The sequence below is a fragment of the Oncorhynchus keta genome, chromosome 23 (genome assembly GCF_023373465.1).
Source record: "Oncorhynchus keta strain PuntledgeMale-10-30-2019 chromosome 23, Oket_V2, whole genome shotgun sequence".
NCBI lineage: Eukaryota > Metazoa > Chordata > Actinopteri > Salmoniformes > Salmonidae > Oncorhynchus > Oncorhynchus keta.
The window spans coordinates 48558712-48581954 of NC_068443.1; the positions used below are offsets into that span (position 1 = coordinate 48558712).

The 23243-nt window shown below is 42.3% G+C and overlaps 1 protein-coding gene across 1 annotated transcript in view; it reads left to right on the forward strand.

Moving 5' to 3' along the window:
- puf60a (poly-U binding splicing factor a) overlaps positions 1-23243 on the forward strand; it is a 76355-nt gene that overhangs the window by 48338 nt on the left and 4774 nt on the right. The window contains exons 8-10 of the mRNA XM_035800586.2: positions 7370-7560; positions 8689-8794; positions 15662-15909. Coding sequence (XP_035656479.1) covers positions 7370-7560; positions 8689-8794; positions 15662-15909 — 545 coding nt within the window. The remainder of the gene's footprint in view (positions 1-7369; positions 7561-8688; positions 8795-15661; positions 15910-23243) is intronic.

Here is a 23243-nt window from a genome sequence, read left to right on the forward strand (position 1 = left end):
TAGGAAGACCCAGAGTTACCTCTACTGCAGAGGATAAGTTCATTAGAGTTACTAGCCGCAGAAATTGCTTCACAGAGTTCAAGTAACAGACACATTTCAACATTGCCTGTTCAGAGGAGACCGTATGAATAAGGCCTTCGTGGTTTAAATCCTCCACTACTAAAATACACCATTAAGGCAAGGAGACCGGTGGAAATCTGTCCTTTGGTCTGATGAGTCCAAATTTGTGATTTTTGGTTCCAACCGCCGTGTCTTTGTGAGATGCGGAGTAGGTGAATGGATGATCTCTGCATGTGTGGTTCCCACCGTGACGCATGGAGGAGGAGGTGTGATGGTATGGGGGTGCTTTGCTGGTGACATTGTCTGCGATTTATTTAGAATTCAGGGATACTTAACCAGCATGGCTACCACAGCATTCTGCAGCGATACGCCATCCTATCTGGTTTGGGTTTAGTGGGACTATCAATTATTTTTCAACAAGAAAATGACCCAACACACCTTCAGGCTGTGTAAGGGCTATTTGACCAAGAAGGAGAGTGCTACATCAGATGACCTGGCCTCCACAATTGAGATGGTTTGGGATGAGTCGGACCACAGAGTGAAGGAAAAGCAGCCAACAAGTGCTCCGCATATGTGGCAACTCCTTCAAGACTGTTGGAAAAGCATTCCAGGTGAAGCCGGTTGAGAGAATGCCAAGAGTGTGCAAAGCTGTCATCATGGCAATGGGTGGCTACTTTGATGAATCTACAATGTAGACCTCAGTAAAAATAAAGAAAAACTCTTGAATAAGTAGGTGTCCAAACCTTTTGACTGTTACTGTAAGTAAATACATTTATTGCAAATTTTTTATTCTGAATAAATTAGCAAGATTTTCTATAAACTTATTTTGCTTTGTCATTATGGAAACTTGCTTTGTCATTATGGGGTATTGTGCGAAGATTGATAAGGGAAAACATACAATTTAATCCATATTAGAATAAGTCTGTAATGAAACAAATTGTGGGCAAAGTCACTGAGTCTGAATACTTTCCGAATGCACTGTACATGGCAGCTACAAGTTCAGTTGTGTATACAACAGAAAATTCTAGAAAACCAATATAAATCAATAAATGTGATACAGGTTTATTAAGAAATTTAAGTCATCAGGCAGTTGTTGAAGTATTTTGGATGGTTTTAGTGGAGAATGTATCGATGGTCTGGAGGAGGGGAGCATCTCGAACCCAGCCAAGGGGAATAGCTGGTCAGTGTAACGTGAGCCAGTATTATTACGAAAAGAAGCTTTCATATCAAACCCGACGTCCCGAGTCATTACTATGAAGACAGTTAATCTAAAATTTGGTGCCGAAACCCGGGAGATGAGCTGCGACGAAGAAGTGGCTGAAATGGCTGAGGAGGAACGTCGGCATGAAGCAGAAAGAATGAGTCAAAAGCGGGGTACCATTCGAGGCGCAACAACAACACGGATTTTGAATCAGATTGACGTGGAAATATCCCAGTCAAATCCGGATACCGATCACTTGAGTACATTGTTGGAATTGTTTTCAACTAAGGAGGACAGTTTGTTTGAACTTGATCGTGGAATTGAACAGTTAACGCCATTGGACGGATTGGAGGCAGAGATTGCATGCACGGAGGATTACAAAGAGCGCATTATCATGCTGAAGAGCCGTGCACAACGAGTGATAACGAAGAAACAATCCACTACCAGCACGGGTGAGTGACGCTAACTCAAAGAGATCACAGCGACAATCAGTAAGGCTACCAAAGTTGATTATTGAGAAATTCTATGGAGATGTCAGTATGTGGCAGGAGTTTTGGAGCCCGTATGAGACTGCTATTCACAACAATGATTCACTGAGAAGTTTATCTATCTGAAAACATATCTCACTGGACCAGCTGCAAAGGCAGTAGCAGGACTGATGTTAACAGACAGTAACTATGATGATGCAATCGCTCTACTCGAGCAGATTTGGAAGGAAAGATCTTGTGATTAGTGCTCATATGTCAAAGCTGCTGAATCTCACACCTGTGGAGAAATCCTCTGATCTAAATGCATTGAAGCAGCTATATGATGAATGTGAAATTCAGATTAAGAGCCTGGAATCACTGGGTGTAGTGTCAGAAACCTATGGAAGCCTACTATGCCCAATCTTACTACAGATGATTCCAGAGGACATAGCTCTTGACTATAGTCGTCAGAGGGGAGTAGATGATGAATGGAACAGAAAGAGGTTCAGAGCAGGGAGAGAGCGCTACAAATGACAAGATCATGCAACCAACAAAGAGAGCAAACCATGGAACAGGTCATGCTTCTCCAATGAAATGAAAACAAAAATACCCAACATGCCCTCTGCTGCAGCACTGCATACAGCCAGTCAGAAGGAACAAAACAGTCTATTTTGTGACAGTGCAGACCACAAATCAGAAAACTGCACTGACTACAATATTGCTACACGCAAAGAAAAACTAAAGAACATGGGAAGATGCTTTGTATGTTTAGGACAGAGACACATAGCAAAATTCTGTACGGTCAAAGATGTGTCATGTGCAACATGTGGAAGCAGACATCACATTGCTGTGTGTACCAGTAAGAGCAGTGAGGTGCAACCCCCTACTGTTTCTGTAGATGCTGTAGTTTCCTCAGTTATTCCCCATTCAGTGAGGATGAAACCAGATGGACAGAACACTGTGTTGCTACAAATGGCAAAGGCATGGTTAGAAGGCCCATTGGGCAGGAAATAAATCGTTGCTTATAGATGGAGGCAGTCAGACAAGCTTCATACATTAAAACCTTGCGAAGGGCTTGAAGCTACCAGTAATCAGACAAGAGGCCCTCACTCTTCACACTCCTCTGCCCCAGCAACATCCCAACGCAACACAGTGAAATTCATCTTGGAGAATGTCTGGGACAAACAGCAGAGAATAGAGAGAGAGGCAATTGAAACCCCACAAGTGTGCACAGCTGTGATGAAGGTTCCTGGTGAACGGATTCAGCATGAGCTCAGTAAAAGGGGACTGCAGCTCGCAGACTTTCCAGGAGATGACAATGATCCTGAACTCTCTGTCCTGATAGGAGCAGACTACTACTGGCAGATAGTATCAGGCAGAGTAGAGCGACTGACGGAGACGCTAGTTGCTTTAGAGACCACCTTTGGATGGTCGGTGCAGGGACCCGTGTCCATGTCAAGTGTCGCCGAGGCGACCTGCATGTTCATCCCACTTGATGAACTCTATGTAGATGACTTCATTGCAAGTTCACGCAATGTTGAAGAGGCTTACCTTGTGACAACAACTGCAAAGCGAATGCTGTCGATTGCAGGCATGGACCTCTGCAAATGTGGCAGAGGGGACTCAGCTGGGACGAAGAATTACCACCTGATCTGACACGAGAATGGCAACAGTGGTGTTCAGAACTACCCCAGTTACACCAGCTCACCATACCAAGGTGGTACAGAACAGACATGCGGCCACAGAATAACCACACCCTGAAACTACACGTGTTCTGTGATACAAGTGAAAGGGCTTACAGTGCAGTAGCTGACCTGCAAGGTGAGTCACAAGACAGGGAAACAACAAGTCTAGTCGCATCCAAGTCCAGGGTAGCCCCACTTAAGAAAATGACACTGCCACGCCTGGAGCTCATGGGAGCTGTGATTGGAGCGAAACTAGCAAACAACTTGATGACCACACTGAAAATGGAAGAAAAACAGATCAAAATGTGGACAGACTCGATGATCGTGCTGCATTGGATTTGCAGCTCAGTTCAGAAATGGAGACAGTTTGTTGCGAACAGAGTGACGGAGATCCAGTCCTTGACCAATCCAGAGTCATGGTCACATATTGAAGGGAAAACGAATCCAGCTGACCTCCCTACAAGAGGACAAACTGTTCGAAACTTGACACAGAGCGAGCTATGGTGGAATGGACCCAGAATTCTGACATCACCCAATCAGTCCGAAGAGACTGATGATAACAAGGTTCCGGAAGAGGTGAATATAGAACTGAAGTCCAGTTGCCAGGTTACTGTACAACTCGCAGCAAGCAGCACAGACAGCACTGAACCTGTGTTGGAGTTTGAAAGGTACAGCAAACTGAAAAGAGTGTTCAGAGTCACCGCCTGGATAAAGAGATTCATAGCCAATGCTCATACAACCATAAAGATGCAAGGTGAACTGACTGCTGATAAACTGTTCAATGCAGAAAAGTACTGGATTAAGGTAACACAACAACAGAGTTTTGGACTGGAGATCAAACTACTGACGGCAGGAAAAAGCCTAAACAATGACTGTAAAATCAGAGAACTGAAACCTTTCCTGGACAAACACGAACTACTCAGTGTAGGAGGAAGACTGCAACAGTCCAACTTCACATTCAGAGAGCAGCACCCATGGTTTCTGCCCAATAAGTCCAGATACTCAGAAATGCTGATACAGTACCACCATGAGAAGGTGATGCATTCTGGAGCAAGAGACACTCTAGTACAAATCAGAGAGCGATACTAGATCTTGAGTGCTAGGCAGCTAGTCAAGAGCACAGTGGCAAGATGTATAGTGTGCAAGAGATTCAAGGCAAGGGCCAGACAGCAGGTCACTGCGCCTTTACCAAAATACATAATAACTGAATCCCCACCATTCGAAGTCACAGGTGTGGATTTTGCAGGACCGCTCTATGTGAAAGAAAATGGTTCTGTGAAGAAGACATACATTGCACTGTTCACTTGTGCTGTAACCAGAGCAGTGCATTTGGAACTGGTCTCAGATCAGTCAACAGAGACATTCCTGTTCGCTCTAAAAAGATTCATCTCAAGGAGAGGATTATGCAAGGTAATCTACTCAGACAATGCAAAAACGTTCATGAGAGCTGATCAGGACTTGAAAGAGCTGTGGAAGGCAATCGAAGTCACAGGTGTGGATTTTGCAGGACCGCTCTATGTGAAAGAAAATGGTTCTGTGAAGAAGACATACATTGCACTGTTCACTTGTGCTGTAACCAGAGCAGTGCATTTGGAACTGGTCTCAGATCAGTCAACAGAGACATTCCTGTTCGCTCTAAAAAGATTCATCTCAAGGAGAGGATTATGCAAGGTAATCTACTCAGACAATGCAAAAACGTTCATGAGAGCTGATCAGGACTTGAAAGAGCTGTGGAAGGCAATCGAAGAGCCCAAACTCTTGGCGTTCTTCTCAGAAAGGGGCATCACCTGGAGGTTCATCGCAGAGCGAGCAGCCTGGTGGGGCGGATTCTGCGAAAGACTCGTCAGGTCAGTAAAAACATGCGAAAGGTTCTTGGGAGAGCTTCACTTAATTTTGAAGAGATGTGCACAGTCCTGACAGAGGTTGAAGCTATCCTAAATTCTAGGCCTCTGACCTTTGTGCACAATGAGGTTTATGAACCACAACCCCTGACCCCAGCACACTTCCTGGTGGGCAAAAGACTAACCTCTTTGCCTCCAAAGCCATTTCCAGCTGACACTCAGCACCCAACGTTAAACAAGGGGGAAATGACACGCAGATGGAAGTACAGGCAGAGACTTGTGACCAGTTTCTGGAACAGTTGGCGAAGAGACTACTTGCTGGATCTAAAGTCAGCACACTGCTGTGACACACCACAGCCCACCCCACTGAAAGCGGGTGACGTTGTACTCATTGGAGAAGATAACACACCCAGACAAACCTGGAAACTAGGAAAGATTGAGGAACTGTTTCCAGGCCGAGATGGCTTAGTTAGATCATGTTCAGTTCGTACTGCTTCAGGGACTTTGTTGAGGAGACCTATTTAGTTGATATACTGCCTAGAGATCTAGATGAACACAGTTGTTCATCGGGGGGGGGATGTTGTAACTTTAATGTGTTACAGAGTTAATGTTAATTCATGGAGCTGTATCTAAAGATATTTCTTTACAGTTATTTACATATGTAATTGTATTGGTTAGTATTGATTTATTTATTTTTTTACCTTTATTTAACCAGGCAAGTCAGTTAAGAACAAATTCTTATTTTCAATGACGGCCTAGGAACAGCGGGTTAACTGCCTGTTCAGGGGTAGAACGACAGATTTGTACCTTGTCAGCTCGGGGGTTTGAACTCGCAACCTTCCGGTTACGCTCTAACCACTAGGCTACCCCGCCGCCCCAGCTTTTGACTGCAAGTTCCAGAATGCCTTGCGACAGGAATGAGAGAGATAACGCGCCAAATATGTGCAGGTGCAAGGTGATTAAGCTGACTTTCCGATAGCATCTTACCTGCATTGCTCTGTAGAATCTAAAGTTGTTAAATGTAACGTGAACAAGTATTATTACTAAAAGAAGCTTTCGTATCAAACCCCGACATCCCGAGTCATTACTTTGAAGACAGTTCATCTAAAAGTCAGAGACTGACTGAGAACTCTGTGCATTTGGGCTTTGTAGATAGCTAGCTACTCTTCCACTAATACTTGTGTAGCACCCACTTGGGTGATGCCACCAATGGCGCGTAGGCCCAGAGTAGAAAATCTTCACTATTTCAAGTCATTTCCATTCGGGCAGTCTTCTCACTTCAGGCTTCTCCGGTGTTGTGGCATTCAAATCAAAACAGTTCCATTCAGCTAGCTAGCATGAATTATATTTCAGTTGTTGAATCTTGTTATGTTCATACAAATATTTGAACATGTTAAGTTTGCTGAAAATAAACGCAGTTGACAGTGAGAGGACATTTCTTCTTTTGCTGAGTTCAAATTTTATTTATATAGTCCTTCGTACATCAGCTGATATCTCAAAGTGCTGTACAGAAACCCAGCCTAAAACCCCAAACAGCAAGCAATGCAGGTGTAGAAGCACGGTGGCTAGGAAAAACTCCCTAGAAAGGCCAAAACCTAGGAAGAAACCTAGAGAGGAACCAGGCTATGTGGGGTGGCCAGTTTAGTTAATGTATCATAACTTTGGGTGATAATCAGGTAATAGCAATCATGTTATAATAATATTCATGCCAGTACTATATTATGCATCTGTTAAACATGCCTCCCTAATAAGACAATCAGGTATTGAATCTAGGGCTGTGACAGTCATGCTGCACATTTTCTCCTCTTTTCCACTCCTAACTGCATGTGCTGCTGCTGCAGTAAGGGGGGCGCTGCCTAGGCAACCAAAGACTTGTTTGCTACAACACCTTTCTTGTTTTAGCAAGGAGCAACAAAGTTTCATCACCGTGTAGAGTCCATGTTACAGCAGAAACGGACTCAAACGCACAAATTCCCAACTTTTTTTTTTTTTTACAGTTATGACGGTTATTTTATTTTCATGGCGGTATTCATCCATAACAGTTGGTTACACATTTATATGTAATTGTTCCAGCCCTAATTGAATCTCTTTGGTTTCCCATCTGCCACCCGTTAGAGTACGACAAGGCTCAGTCCTCCCAGGATGCAGTTTCCTCCATGAACCTCTTTGACCTAGGGGGTCAATACCTGCGTGTGGGCAAAGCGGTCACCCCCCCCATGCCCCTGCTCACTCCGACCACACCTGGCGGACTCCCCCCTGCTGCAGCTGTGGCGGCTGCAGCTGCCACAGCCAAAATCACTGCCCAGGTCAGTACTGTCTGTGCCCTCGTTTTAGTAGACACTATGTTCCACTGTTGGGGTCAGTTGCAAATTGAATTTACTTTGGCTCGAGATTCAATTTCAATTCAAGCTCTGACATATTCTTTGAGTTATGTATCGTTTCATAAAGCCAGACTCAGTAAGTCCCAATTAATATTAGCTGTCATTTGTGTATATGAAATATTAAACTGACAGGGTGACAGTTTGACCTTTTTGGAAACAAACACAGGCAATACATAACTAGGGCCATGCATTTTAGGTACTTTTTTGAGGCACTTTGATTTTACTGGTATATCCAGCATTATCAACTTGTGTTGCTGCAGGTAGAAAATCAGAGGAAATTGTCTTTAATTGACACAAGCGGTAACCAATCAATCAATGTCTGGTTGTGCATGTGGGGGAATAGCCTCAATCAGGGGATGCGTAGCTCTGGGAATGGCACAAAACCTATTATTTGGCAGGGAATACAGCATATGTTTCCAAATACTGAATCCATCCATACTATTTCACTTGGTTTGCTGCAGCATGAGCAAAGGGCAAGCCTGCCGGGGTAGTTCTGACCCCACGTTGGAGCTCATTTGAACATCCAAGTGTATGTTCATCTAATTGGCTGAGCAGGCAAATCAGCTGTTTTTTTTCCTTCTTTTTTTTCCTGTTATGCACCCAAACCAGGGCACAGAGAAACTGCTTTTTAACATCCTTAATTAAAAAAATTGGAAAGGACATCTATTTATTACATATTGTAATACATTTTAGGTCATATTTAATTGAAATCTGGAACACTGGACAGATGCTTTAAGTTCGCTGCATTACCCCCTTCCTTTGGGAGAGGGTGTCCCCAGTGAGCCCCAGATCCCGACTCCTCACTTTTTTACGTGTGTCCACTTCAATATATTATATTTCAAATTTAAGTACGCACGTGAATGCGCGCATGACTGATGTGCTCCATATAAAATGCACTAATGTGCTGGAGGAGAAAACTAAAAACAATGCACACCTTGGTCTTCCAGGACAGACTATCCCGACTCAATTTTTTTTGCCTTTCTCATTTTCTGTCCTTGTCGTCACTGGCACAGTCCAGGTGGTGTACCCTCATGTCTGGCTTTGTTCTTCCAGGAGACGGTTGGGTCATCGGTGCTGGCTGGACCCGCCCTCCTCTCTCAACAGTTGGGTGGCCTGCCCCAAGCCGTCATGGCAGCCCAGGCCCCGGGGGTCATCACAGGTAAGCCAAGCACCTCAACCCCCAGCCCCACACACACACACACACACACACACACACACACGTGTGTTTAAAGAAAAGTGTATGCACATCCAACAGGCCTCCATGGTTGCAGGCTACCAACAATTCCAAATGGGAATAAAGTATACTGTTTAAAAGCTTAATGTTTCTACTCCTAAGGACCTTGGCCATGCCTGTGCAGTTGGGAGGGGTTTGGAGTAGAGTCGTTAGTAAAGTATATACAGTCAACGCCATGTATTTGGACAGTAAAGCAAAACAAAAATATTTCTCTCTATACTCCAGCATCTTGGATTTGAGATCAAATGTTTGAGTCAACAGTACAGAATATATTATTTATTTGAGGCTATTTTCATACTGTATCTGTTTTACCATTTAGAAATTAAAGCACTTTATGTATCTACTAGTGCTGAGTGATTAGCCCGAAATTTTGGTTTATTTACGGTTTTGAAATAACTTCACTTATTTGAATTCCATTTAGTTCGTTTTTTTTCTGTGAGCGCAACACACCGTTTCTCCAGAGAAAAATCTAATCGCAGAGTTTCTAAACCCAGAGACCAAACATCCCGATACTTCTGGGAATGCTTCGCGAAGCAGACTCGACAGACCAGACAGGGGTTTGGGGTTTGGGAAATCAATTGGAGAAAATAAAAAATCTTTGTTAAGTTTGTCAAGTTAAACGCACAACCTTGTGCGAAATAGCACATATGGAATCATGTAGTGTTATACAAATCAAAATATATTTTATATTCTTCAAATAGCCACCCTTTGGCTTGATGACAGCTTTACACACTCTTGATATTCTCTCAACCAGCTTCATCTGGAATGCTTTTCCAACAGTCTTGAAGGAGTTCCCACATATGCTGAACACTTGTTGGCTGCTTTTCCTTCACTCTGTGGTCCCACACTGCATCTCACAAAGACACGGCGGTTGGAACCAAAAATATCAAATTTGGACTCACCAGACCAAAGGACAGATTTCCACCGGTCTAATGCCCATTGCTCGTGTTTCTTGGTCCAAGAAAGTCTCTGCTTCTTATTGGTGTCCTTTAGTAGTGGTTCCATGAAGGCCTGATTCACACAGTCTCCTCTGAACAGTTGATGTTGAGATGTGTCTGTGACTTGAACTCTGAAGCATTTATTTGGGCTGCAATTTCTGGTAACTCTAATGAACATATCCTCTGCAGCAGAGGTGACTCTGGGTCTTCCATTCCTGTGGCCGTCCTCATGAGCCAGTTTCATCATAGCGCTTGATGGTTTTTGCGACAGCACTTGGAAGAAACTTTCAAAGTTCTTGATATTTTCCATATGGACTGACCTTCAAGTAAGTAATGATGGTCTGTCGTTTCTCTTTGCTTATTTGAGCTGTTCTTGACATAATTTGGACTTGGTCTTTAACCAAATAGGGCTATCTTCTGTATACCCCCCTACCTTGTCACAACACAACTGATTGGCTCAAACGCATTATGAAGGAAAGAAATTCCACAAATGAACTTTTAGGAAGGCACACCTGTTAACTGAAATGCATTCCAAGTGACTACCTCATGAAGCTGGTTTAGAGAATGCCAAGAGTGTGCAAAGCTGTCTACAAGCCAAACATGATTCCATATGTTTTATTTCATAGTTTTGAGGTCTTCCCTACTATTCTACAATGTAGAAAATAGTCAAAATAAAGAAAAACCCTTGCGTGAGTAGGTGTTCTACAACTTTTGACTGGTAGTGTGTGCCTCATTCAAAATCAAGTGGGTAAATGATCCATTTTAAGACCATCTTAAAACAATTCCGTATGTTAGCTTAGTAGATATCGAGCTGTAAGGGCTTAGACCTACAGGGGGTAAAGTTATGTGACTAAAGGATAGTTTATCAATAAGTGATACGCAGTAATAGGCCGTTTCTACCATCATCATTAATTCAATAATAGTCATCATCGTACCAAAAACAAATATACATATATATTTAAGTAGTGTGAATAAATGAAGGTTTGGGCCTAATAAGTGATAGTAGTGGACAGTTATACCATCAATTGTTTTATTCTGTGTAGCATTCAACCCACATAATGCATTTTTTATTTGTTTAATATCAAAACCGAACCGACCATAAAAACACTAATTGCTCAGCACTAGTATCTAGTCTCGCCATTTGAACGTATCTTGACAAATTCATATAGTTTTATAGTGTATTAAAGTAGTCAAAAATGTAGTATTTGGTCCCATTTTCCTTGCACCCAATGACTACATCAAGCATGTGACTACAAATTTGTTGGATGTACTTGCAGTTTGTTTTGTTCGTGTTTCGGATTATATTTTACATAAATAGGAACTGAATGGTGAATAATGTATTGTCATTTTGAAGTCACTTTTATTGAAAGTAAAAATAGATGTTTCTGAACACTTCTATATTAATGCGGATGCTACCAAGGTTATGGATAATCATAAATACAATTTTAATGATAAGGAGTGAGAACGTTAGATTGCCCCTCCTATTGGTATTGGTGATTAATAATGATTTATTCATGATTTTTCTTAATCATGCTATCAGGATAAATTTCAAAGTGTTCAGAAACATTTCACTTAGAAATAAAATTGCTCCATTCACCATTCAGTTCCTAATGGGCAAAGAATGTCCCAAAACACAACCAAAACTAACTGCAAATGCATCCAACAGGTTTGTGGCGACACGTGCTACGAATATGAGACCAACTTGTCAACTTTTGACTACTTTAATACACAAATGAAAATGTGTACACCTGGCTACAGATACATTAAGTGCATTCATTTCTAAATGGTAATGTATGTCTGAAAATACCCTCAAATAAAAGTTAACATTCTGTACTGTCGTCTCATATGATACGTTTGATCTCAAATCCAAAACGCTGGAGTATAGAGCCAAATGAAAGGTGCAATATGCAGAAATACCTCTGCCTTTTCCTGTTTGCAAAATTCAAATAGTTTTCCTAATTTCAGTTTATGTGGCAAAACAAGCAGTCATTGTGTAGAGAATCATTTTACTGGCCATGAAGAAGTTCTGTGGGGGGTTCATTTGGGATTTAGCAAAAGATTAAAGGGGATGTGGAACGAGGAACTCTTAATTCCTGGTAACCTCACCGATTTGAAAGGACATCATGGGGGGTGGTAGAGGAATCTGATCGCTGCTGTAAACAGCCTGATTCTGTTTTACTGCTGTTATCACTCTGGCCTTTCTTCAACAGTTGTGTGTTTGGAATATGCCAGAAAATGGCTGCTCCAAATAGAAACAATGGCTGGGTTTATGTCAAAAACCCTGTGGCCAAATATAGTGCTTTGAATATGCCCGTCTGTCCTCTGATTGGTTAAAGGTGATTCAATCACTGCCAATTTAGTTATGTATAATTCCCTCATAACAGACAATGGCTCAAACAGTTTCAATGAGGACGAATGCCAGGCTAATATGTGAAGTGAAATAGAATGATGAACGCAGCAATCAGGCTTGTTCCACCAGGCTAGCTTTTGTGGACTGAGTTGAAATGGGAAGATGGAAGATTGGACAGTAAAGAAATTGAGTTGAGCAGGTGCTGGGTGATGGCAGCTTTCACACTCGGCCTTTTGTTTGGCCTTGAATCAGAAAGAAAACAAGTGTTACTTTTAAACACCCTCTTTGCACCACCGTTGAACAATGTGCCTCTCATTGGCTGGCGAGGGAAATGTGTGCATTTATTAGCATGCCTTTCACTGCATGGGCTATCCAGAGTGAGACAGTGAGTTGGTGTGTATGAAAAGAGGCCAGATGCCCAGGTAAGTGCAGAATTGGACAGTTGTAGGGTCATTGGGAATGAATTGGACAAATCCAGGTACTGGCAACAGACAAGCTTATGCAACATATATTATAAGATTTATGTTAGCTGTGTTATGTGGTCATTTAGAGGCCATTTCCCAAAACAACGCTGTAAACGTGCAATTTTGTAGCAGTCTTTTTAAGTCAAATAGAGGGGCTGTTCAGTTGACATATTTGGGACCAAACATGCAGTAATGTGTTTTGCCTATATTAACAACTACAGGTTGTTGACAAACTCTTATTAAAGATGGCATTCATTAGGGTTTTAACCATTCTCCCAAAATGACTAACAATTAGCATCTCAATGCCTTTCACTTTGTTTTGAGTTCAGTAAGAAGAGAGAGACAGTTCTGTGTAGAGTAGGGGTGTCAAACATATGGCCCTCACGCCAGATCTGGCCAGTGGGGGGGTCCAATCCAGCCCGCGGGTTGGTTTGACTAAAAAATTATAGAAAAAAATATATTTTATGGGGGGGAAACGAACTCAATATGCTTTAAAATGACTAGAAACAAACCAAAACTGTGTAGAAATAATGGACCCATATTCATAGTTTCTTGACTGTCCAGCTCGCTAGAAGTGTCAGCGAGCATAGAAAATGTAAAAAATGATGGATAGAGGACAATTTTTTTGTTAACTTTGTTGGCAAGGAAGTATAACCAGTTTTCAGTGCAGCCCTCCGGACCTCAATGAAGAACGACAGCGGCACCCGGGGTAAAATGAGTTGTACTCCGCTGGTGTAGCGCTACACTTAGTGATGCCATCTGTTAACACCCTATAATGTTATATGGTGGAACCAGAACGAGATGAGGAATTAAACCGGTGCATATAGATATTTTTTTGTCTGAAGTGGAATTGCCTCTGTACTTTTTTCAGGCTGCTGTTGTCTCCTACAGTGTGTTAGTTGTACATAGCCTGTCGGAGGACCACTCCACTAATAGATTCTCTTTTATTGTCTCTTCTCTCCTTGTCTCTCTCTTTTTTCTCTCTCCTTTCTTCCCCTCCCTCTCTTGACTCCACAATCGCACCGACAGTGGCCACTTAATCCCTCCCCTTTGCTGCACACTGACCAACCAAGTGTGAAGAGGACTGTTTCTAGCCCCTCCCCTCATAAACATAGCCCCTCATTCCTATTGGCCAGTGAGTCTCAGATCCTGTGTGTTTTGTGGAGTTTACTTTTGGTATGCATCAATATGACCATTAAGAAGCTACAACCAGGGTGGTTAGAGGGTGGGGGGGATTCATTTTAATACATTCATTTTATTGTAAGGAGTGTTTAGTTTGCATCCCATGCCCCTCCTCCCTTTCCCCTTTAAAGGGGCAGTCTGCAGTTGCTACATCCATTTTTGGATTGTGAATTAATGATGTACCCATTGATTCTTGAAGAATATATATTGCATTAAGAAAGTATTCACACCCCTTGACTTTTGCCAGATTTGACTGTTTTACAGCCTGAATTTAAAATTGATTACATTTTGTTTTTTTAGTCACTGACCTACACACAATACCCCATAATGTCAGTGGAATTATGTTATTCATTATTTTTTACAAATGATTAAAAAGGAAAAGTTGAAATGTCAATAAGTATTCAACCCCACACATAGTGTATCAATACAAGCAGTCACTACAAAGATACAGGTGTCCTTTCTAACTCCGTTGCCGGAATGGAAGTAAATCGCTCAGGGATTCACCATGTGGCCAATGTTGACTTTAAAACAGTTAGAGTTTAATGGCTGTGATAACTGAGGATGGGATCAACTTTGTAGTTACTCCATAATTCGATCCTAAATGACAGAGGAAAAGGACGCCTTTACAGAACATACAAATATTTTTAAATGCATTCTATTTGTAGCAAACTTTCAGCATGAAAATAACCTAACCAAGAAGACAGTGAATGTTCCTTATTGGCCGAGTTACAGTTTTGACTTAAATCTATATGAAAAAATCTATGGCAAGGCCTGAAAATGGTTGTCTAGCAGTGATCAACAACCAATTTGATTGAAGGTTTTGAAAAGAATAATGGGCAAATGCTACACAATCTAGGTGTGCAAAGCTCTTAGAAACTTACCCAGAAAGACTCACAGCTGTAATCACTGCCAAAGGTGCTTCTACAAACTATTGACTCAGGGCTGTGAATACTTATGGAAATTAGAAATGTATGCATTTCATTTTCAATAAACTCTAAAAACATTTTAACTTTGTCATTACGGGGTGTTTGTAGATGGGTGAGAGAAAAAAAAAAAATTTAATCCATTTGGAATTCAGGTTGTAACACAACACAATGTGGAATAAGTCAAGGGGTATGAATACTTTCTGAAGGCACTAACTTATAAATGCCTCCTGAGCTTAGTTCAACTGATGTTCTCCACCAGAACCCAAAGTATATAAGCTTGTTTTACTCCAATGTTTGGAATCAAAGTAAATGTAAACAAACACTGGTTAAAACGATATTTTTCATATCCCGGATGGTCAGTCTTTGCATCCATAGCTCTGTCTATTCACGAGTGTAGTTATATTTCTCCAGCCCCCTCCCTCAGCTTTTTACCGAATCAGGGAGAGGAGGACGCTTATTTATTGATTCAACTGCTGATTGCCGCTTTAACACTTACTTGACAAAGATTAATGGACTAGGAAAACCATATTTACCTGGAATAGATGGTAGAGCTTTAGAAGGGGTTTGGAAGGCTTTGCTATAGAGTTTCTTTGCCATCTAACTTTTGCCAACCCCAAACATCACGTGGAAATGTTCCTTATGCAGCAGAACAAATGTGGTCAGTCCAGTCACAGCCTGCTAGTGGACACAACATTCCAATACCATGATTGCTAGCTCCAGTTCGATAGCACCCTTTTACTTGACAGCGAGCTGTCGTGTCACAATTAAACATTGCTAGACAGGAGCCAACCCAGCCAGTTATCTTGGGAAAAGCCCCTGAGGGGTTTTCCCACCATTGCCACTGGCTTAGGGCTTGGGGAGGCTCCTCTGTTGGCTGTCCAACCTTGGGGGGGTTTGACCTTTTTGTGCTGCCTCCTTCCGTTCTCTTACAGGGGTAACCCCAGTGCGGCCCGCTTTGCCTGTGCTACCTCAGGTGGGCCTGGTCAACCCAGTGCTGGCCTTACCACCGGTGCTGGTCACCTCTCTGGTGGCAGCCCAGGAGGCCAAGAAGAAGGAAGTGGAGGAGGAGGCCTTGCAGGACGGGACGGGCCAGGAGCCGCTGAGTGAGCAGGAGCACATGAGCATCTCCGGGAGCAGCGCCAGACACATGGTCATGCAGAAGTTGCTCCGCAAGCAAGAGGTGGGTTGAAATGTTCCTGTTTTTTTTCGTTCTTCTTCTTCTTGAACACAGTGGATGAGTTAGCAGTGGTCTAACCCTTTCCCCTTGTGGCACTAGCCCCATATTTGTGACCGACTGGCTCAATTTGATCTTATGTAGCAAAATTTAAAATTGTGTTTATTATTTTGGATAAAAGTAGAGACTTAGAGCTACAAAATGGTACGTCATAGTTGAGGAACAATGGGAAAGTAATTTAAATTGAATAAAAAGTTGATTAACTTGTAACATCATTTTAGTGAAAATGGCCCTTGAGTGTTTGGTACCAACTGGAGAGCTAACCTTTCTAGGGCAGGCGTTCCGCTAGCGGAACTCCTCGACAACATTCCGCTGAAAAGTCCGTGCGAAATTCAAAAATATTTTTTTGAAATATGTAACTTTCACCAATTAACAAAGTCCAATACAGCAAATGAAAGATAAACATCTTGTTAATCTACCCATCATGTCCGATTTCTAAAATGGTTTACAGCGAAAGCACAACATATGATTTTGTTAGGTCATAGCAAAGTAGGCCTTTCTAATCAACCTGGCCCGGGTATTGACCTTATCCCGTGAGGTTGCCTGGTTGTTCTTTAAAAGTGCTTTCCTCACCATCTTAAATAAGCATGCCCCTTTCAAAAAATGTAGAACTAAGAACAGATATAGCCCTTGGTTCACTCCAGACTTGACTGCCCTTGACCAGCACATAAACATCCTGTGGCGTACTGCACTGGTATTGAATAGTTCCCGCAATATGCAACTTTTCAGGGAGGTCAAGAACCAGTAGACACAGTCAGTTAGGAAAGCAAAGGTTAGCTTTTTCAAACAGAAATGTGCATCCTGCAGCACTAATTCCCCCAAAATTTGGGACACTAATGTCCATGGATAATAAGAGCACCGCCTCTCAGCTCCTCTCACCTCCTCTGAGTGTCACCACCGATAAATCCACGATAATTGAGAATTTCAATAAGCATTTCTCTACGGCTGACCATGCCTTCCACCTGGCTATCCAAACCTCGGCCAACAGCTCGGCACCCCCACAGAAGCTGGCCCAAGCCCCCCCTGCTTCTCCTTAACCCAAATCCAGACAGCTGATGTTCTGAAAGAGCTGCAAAATCAGGAACCCTACAAATCAGCTGGGCTCGACAATCTGGACCCTCTCTTCCTAAAATTAGCCGCCACCATTGTTGCCACGCCTATTACGAGTCTGTTCAACCTCTCTTTCGTATCATCTGAGATTCCTAAAGATTGGAAAGCGGCCGCGGTCATCCCCCTCTTCAAAAGGGGAGACACTCAAGACCCAAACTGTTACAGACCTATATCCATCCTGCCCTGCCTTTCTAAAGTCTTCGAAAGCCAAGTGAACAAACAGATGACCGACCAAAGGTATAAATTTGGTGAATGATGTCATAAATGGGACTGGTGGAGTTATGTCACACATGCAGCTAACACAGACATATGGAAATGTCTGCTCTACCCAAAATTACAACCAATTAATTAATTATAGCATTACCACAAAAATGGAAGAGGCAAGTAGAAGGGGAAAAAGTAAGGAACTTGAATGTCGGCCCTGTATTAAAGATCATAAATGGTTAAAGAAAAGTGTGATAAATAAAAACATATACCAATTTCATTTAAGGACCAAAAAACTGACAGCTGTGCCATATAAATTGCTAAATAGTTGGGAAGAGATTTTCGATGTACCCATTCCATGGCACATGGTTTATGAATTGATACGCAAAACAACGCCGGATTCAAAACTTCACATTTTTCAATATAAATTACTATACAAAATTCTTGCAACTAATATAATGTTATATATATGGGGGATACAATCTTCCCGCTCTGCAGATTCTGCTGTGAGGAGGCAGAGTCATTAGATAATTTATTTTGGTATTGTCCATATGTAGCTCATTTTTGGTCACAGGTCCAGGTATGGCTGAAGAATTGCAACATTTGCCTAGAACTAACACTAGAAAGTAGCAATACTGGGTGATTTGAAAAGCCGTAGTCAGTCAATCAATCAATAATATAATAATTATTTTAGCAAAAATGTTTATTTTTAATTTACAATCTGTAGAAGCTATGAGAATAGCAAGGTTCAATTATTTTGTGAAGCATCACAGCGCAGTTGAAAAATATATGGCAAGTAGAAATTCTAAATGGATGATGTTGAGAGACAGATGGGAGGGGTTGAGTGGAGCTGAAGGGTGGGACTAATAACAAGATAAACAATGTAGGGGATAAGGGATCTGTAGAATGTATATAGGTCCGGAGCTTTTGTGAAGTAGCATAGTTACAAATAGAAATCAAACTGGATGGACATCAGAAATAGAGGAAGGACTAAGAACAAACAAGAGATAACTATTGTAAAGTAGACTGTGTCTGTAGAGTGTGTATAAGATGTATGGATTGAAGGTAGAAGCAGAAGTGTTTATTAGTTTACTCCAATTGGGGGATCGGCGGAAGGGTTTGCGGGGAATAATAATAAAGGTATATTCTTTAAAAAAGTATGTATGTCTATATAGGTATGTGTATATATATATATATATATATATATATATATATATATATATATGCATGTGTGTATGGATATATATATTTACCCCAAAAATATGGGGGATTGGAAATTATGCAGACAATTACATTGGAAGCAACATTCTTTCCGCAATATTAAGCTGATCCACCCTCCCAAAAAATAAAAACAGATGACCAACCATTTCGAATCCCACCGTACCTTCTCCGCTATGCAATCCGGTTTCCGTGCTTGTCACGGGTGCACCTCAGCCACGCTCAAGGTCCTAAACGATATCATAACCGCCATCGATAAAAGGCCGTACTGTGCAGCCGTCTTCATCGACCTGGCCCAGGCTTTCGACTCTGTCAATCACCATATTCTTATCGGCAGACTCAACAGCCTTGGTTTCGCTAATGACTGCCTTGCCTGGTTCACCAACTACTTCGCAGACAGGGTTCAGTGTGTCAAATCGGAGGGCCTGTTGTCCGGACCTCTGGCAGTCTCTATGGGGGTGCCACAGGGTTCAATTCTCAGGACGACTCTTTTCTCTGTATATATCAATATCGCTCTTGATGCGGGTGATTCTTTGATCCACCTCTACGCAGACGACAGCATTCTGTATACATCTGGCCTTTCTTTGGACACTGTGTTAACTAACCTCCAGACGAGATTCAATGCCATTCGACACTCCTTCCGTGGCCTCCAACTGCTCTTAAATGCTAGAAAAACTAAATGCATGCTCTTCAACCGATCACTGCCCGCACCTGCCCGACTGACTAGCGTCACTACTCTGGACAGTTTTGACTTAGAGTATGTGGACACCTATAAATACCTAGGTGTCTGCTAGACTGTAAACTCTCCTTCCAGACTCATATTTATTTTATTTTATTTATTTCACCTTTATTTAACCAGGTAGGCAAGTTGAGAACAAGTTCTCATTTACAATTGCGCCCTGGCCAAGATAAAGCAAAGCAGTTCGACAGATACAACGACACAGAGTTACACATGGAGTAAAACAAACATACAGTCAATAATACAGTATAAACAAGTCTATATACAATGTGAGCAAATTAGGTGAGAAGGGAGGTAAAGGCAAAAAAGGCCATGGTGGCAAAGTAAATACAATATAGCAAGTAAAACACTGGAATGGTAGTTTTGCAATGGAAGAATGTGCAAAGTAGAAATAAAAATAATGGGGTGCAAAGGAGCAAAATAAATAAATAAATTAAATGCAGTTGGGAAAGAGGTAGTTGTTTGGGCTAAATTATAGGTGGGCTATGTACAGGTGCAGTAATCTGTAAGATGCTCTGACAGTTGGTGCTTAAAGCTAGTGAGGGAGATAAGTGTTTCCAGTTTCAGAGATTTTTGTAGTTCGTTCCAGTCATTGGCAGCAGAGAACTGGAAGGAGAGGCGGCCAAAGAAAGAATTGGTTTTGGGGGTGACTAGAGAGATATACCTGCTGGAGCGTGTGCTACAGGTGGGAGATGCTATGGTGACCAGCGAGCTGAGATAAGGGGGGACTTTACCTAGCAGGGTCTTGTAGATGACATGGAGCCAGTGGGTTTGGCGACGAGTATGAAGCGAGGGCCAGCTAACAAGAGCGTACAGGTCGCAATGGTGGGTAGTATATGGGGCTTTGGTGACAAAACGGATTGCACTGTGATAGACTGCATCCAATTTGTTGAGTAGGGTATTGGAGGCTATTTTGTAAATGACATCTCCAAAGTCGAGGATTGGTAGGATGGTCAGTTTTACAAGGGTATGTTTGGCAGCATGAGTGAAGGATGCTTTGTTGCGAAATAGGAAGCCAATTCTAGATTTAACTTTGGATTGGAGATGTTTGATATGGGTCTGGAAGGAGAGTTTACAGTCTAACCAGACACCTAAGTATTTGTAGTTGTCCATGTATTCTAAGTCAGAGCCGTCCAGAGTAGTGATGTTGGACAGGCGGGTAGGTGCAGGTAGCGATCGGTTGAAGAGCATGCATTTAGTTTTACTTGTATTTAAGAGCAATTGGAGACCACGGAAGGAGAGTTGTATGGCATTGAAGCTTGCCTGGAGGGTTGTTAACACAGTGTCCAAAGAAGGGCCGGAAGTATACAGAATGGTGTCGTCTGGTCTGCGTAGAGGTGGATCAGGGACTCACCAGCAGCAAGAGCGACCTCATTGATGTATACAGAGAAGAGAGTCTGTCCAAGAATTGAACCCTGTGGCACCCCCATAGAGACTGCCAGAGGTCCTGACAGCAGACCCTCCAATTCAAAATTAAATCTAGAATCGCCGTTCTATTTCGCAACAAAGCCTCACTCACTCATGCTGCCAAACATACCCTCGTAAAACTGACTATCCTACCAATCCTTGACTTCGGCGTTATCATTTACAAAATTGCCTCCAACACTCTACTCAGCAAATTGGATGCAGTCTATCACAGTGCCATCCGTTTTGTCACCAAAGCCCTGTATACTACCCACCACTGCGACCTGTATGCTCTCGTTGGCTGGTCCTCGCTACATATTCGTCGCCAAACCCACTGGCTCCAGGTCATCTGTAAGTCTTTGCAAGGTTAAGCTCCTCCCATTCTCAGCTCACTGGTCACCATAGCAACACCCACCCGTAGCACGCGCTCCAGCCGGTATATTTCACTGGTCTTCCCCAAAGCCAACACCTCTTTTGGCTGCCTTTCCTTCCAGTTCTCTGCTGCCAATGACTGGAACAAATTGCAAAAATCACTGACGTTGTTGACTTATGTCTTCCTCACTAACTTTAAGCATCAGCTGTCAGAGCATCTTACCGATCGCTGCAGCTGAACATAGCCCATCTGTAATTATCCCAACCAACTTCCTACCTCATCCCCATATTTGTTTTTCTGCTCTTTTGCACACCGGTATTTCTACTTGCACATCCTATTCTGCGCATCTATCACTCCAGTGTTAATTGCTAAATTGTAATTACTTCCCCACTATGGCCTATTTATTGCCTTACACTGAACCCAAACCGGCTGCGCGCATGTGCCATCATGCAGACATTTATTTTGTCGTCCCACACCAAACGCGATCACGACATGCATGTTAAAATATCAAAACAAACTCTGAACCAATTACATTAATTTGGGGTCTTAAAGCTTTAAACGTTTATGGCAATCTAGCGAGCTAGCCGGCACTTGCTAGCTAATTTGTCCTATTTAGCTAGCTTGCTGTTGCTAGCTAATTTGCCCTGGGATATAAACATTGAGTTGTTATTTTACCTGAAATGCCCAAGGTCCTCTACTCGGATAATTAATCCACACATAAAACGGTCAACCGAATAATTTCTAGTGATCTCTCTGCCTTCCAGGCCTTTTCTTCTCTTGGCTTTATATTTCGATTGGCAACTTTCATAAATTAGGTGCATTGCCACTGACCTCATTCGTCTTCAGTCACCCACGTGGGTATAACCAATGAGATGGTGGCACGTGGGTTCCTGCTTCTATAAACCAATGAGGACAGGGGAGAGGCAGGACTTGCAGCGTGATCTGCGTCAGAAATAGAACTGATTTCTTTTTTAGCCCTTGGCAACGCAGACACTTGTTGGCGAGCGCGAGCAGTGTAGGTGCAATAATTGAATAACATATATTATTTCTAAATATATTTCTAAAGGTGAAATAAAAATGTTAAAGAAATAGTCAAACTTCCAAATCACTATCACTCTCAGCTACAGACTGACGGTCTTACTAGTCTGGTAGGTGAGGTTATCTTCTTCTTCACCTTGTGTCAAGGTTTTAAAGATTTAACCATTTCAAACATGTAGCTAACGCTCCACTCTTTCTGGTCTGGTAGGTGAGGTTATCTTCTCATCTAGTGTTGAGGTTGAGAGTTTCAAAACATTTCAACGTGTGGATCACGGCCTCACGTCTTCTGGTATGATATGTTAATTCTTAGCCAGTACTTTCAAGCACTCTGGTCGAAAAGGCAGCCCCATCACACTGACAAGCTCTCTGACCTCATTCAGGGTGTGTCTAGTCACTGTGCAAGGTCTAGTCACAATTTATATGGAAAAAAAATAATAATTGAAAACTCAAATCACATTCCTATCTTAACAGAAATACTATCATCCTTAATCATATATTTTATACATAATTTGGATGTAAACTTGACAATGTGTACACTTTCGAGATACAGTATTTTCTTGATGCAATTCTTAATGACATCACAAAATAATAAACAATGTGACATGATTGTTCTTTAGATCCCCACTGACCATTCTTAACATTCCTATATTAGAAATATTGTTCCAATATTAACTTTTTTGGATGTCATCGTTTTGGCGGTAAAAGTATTCTGTTGAGAAAGGGCATTCCTTTAGTAATACTGCCAAATTCATGACTGATTGTTAAGGTGTCAAAACCGGCACAGCGCCCTCCTCCTCTTCTGTGGGTGAGAGGGGGTCTGGCTATCGTCAGCCATTGCCACGCTGATCTGAGCCTTGGACCCTCCCCCAGGAGAGTCATGCCTCTATATAAGGTCCCACAGTTGACAGTGTGTGTCAGAGAAAAAAAAAACCTTGAGTTTGAAGGAATTGTCCGTAGAGAGAAGAATTGTGTCTCGGCACAGCTCTGGGGAAGGGTACCAAGAAATGTCTTCACCAGTGAAGGTCCCCAAAAATACAGTGGCCTCCATCATTCTTCAATGGAAGAAGTTTCGAACCACCAAGACTAATCCGAGAGCTGGCTGCCTGGCCAGACTGAGCAATCTGGGGAGAAGGGCATTGGTCAGGGATGTGACAAAGCACGCGATGGTCACACTGACCGAGCCTCCCAGAGTTC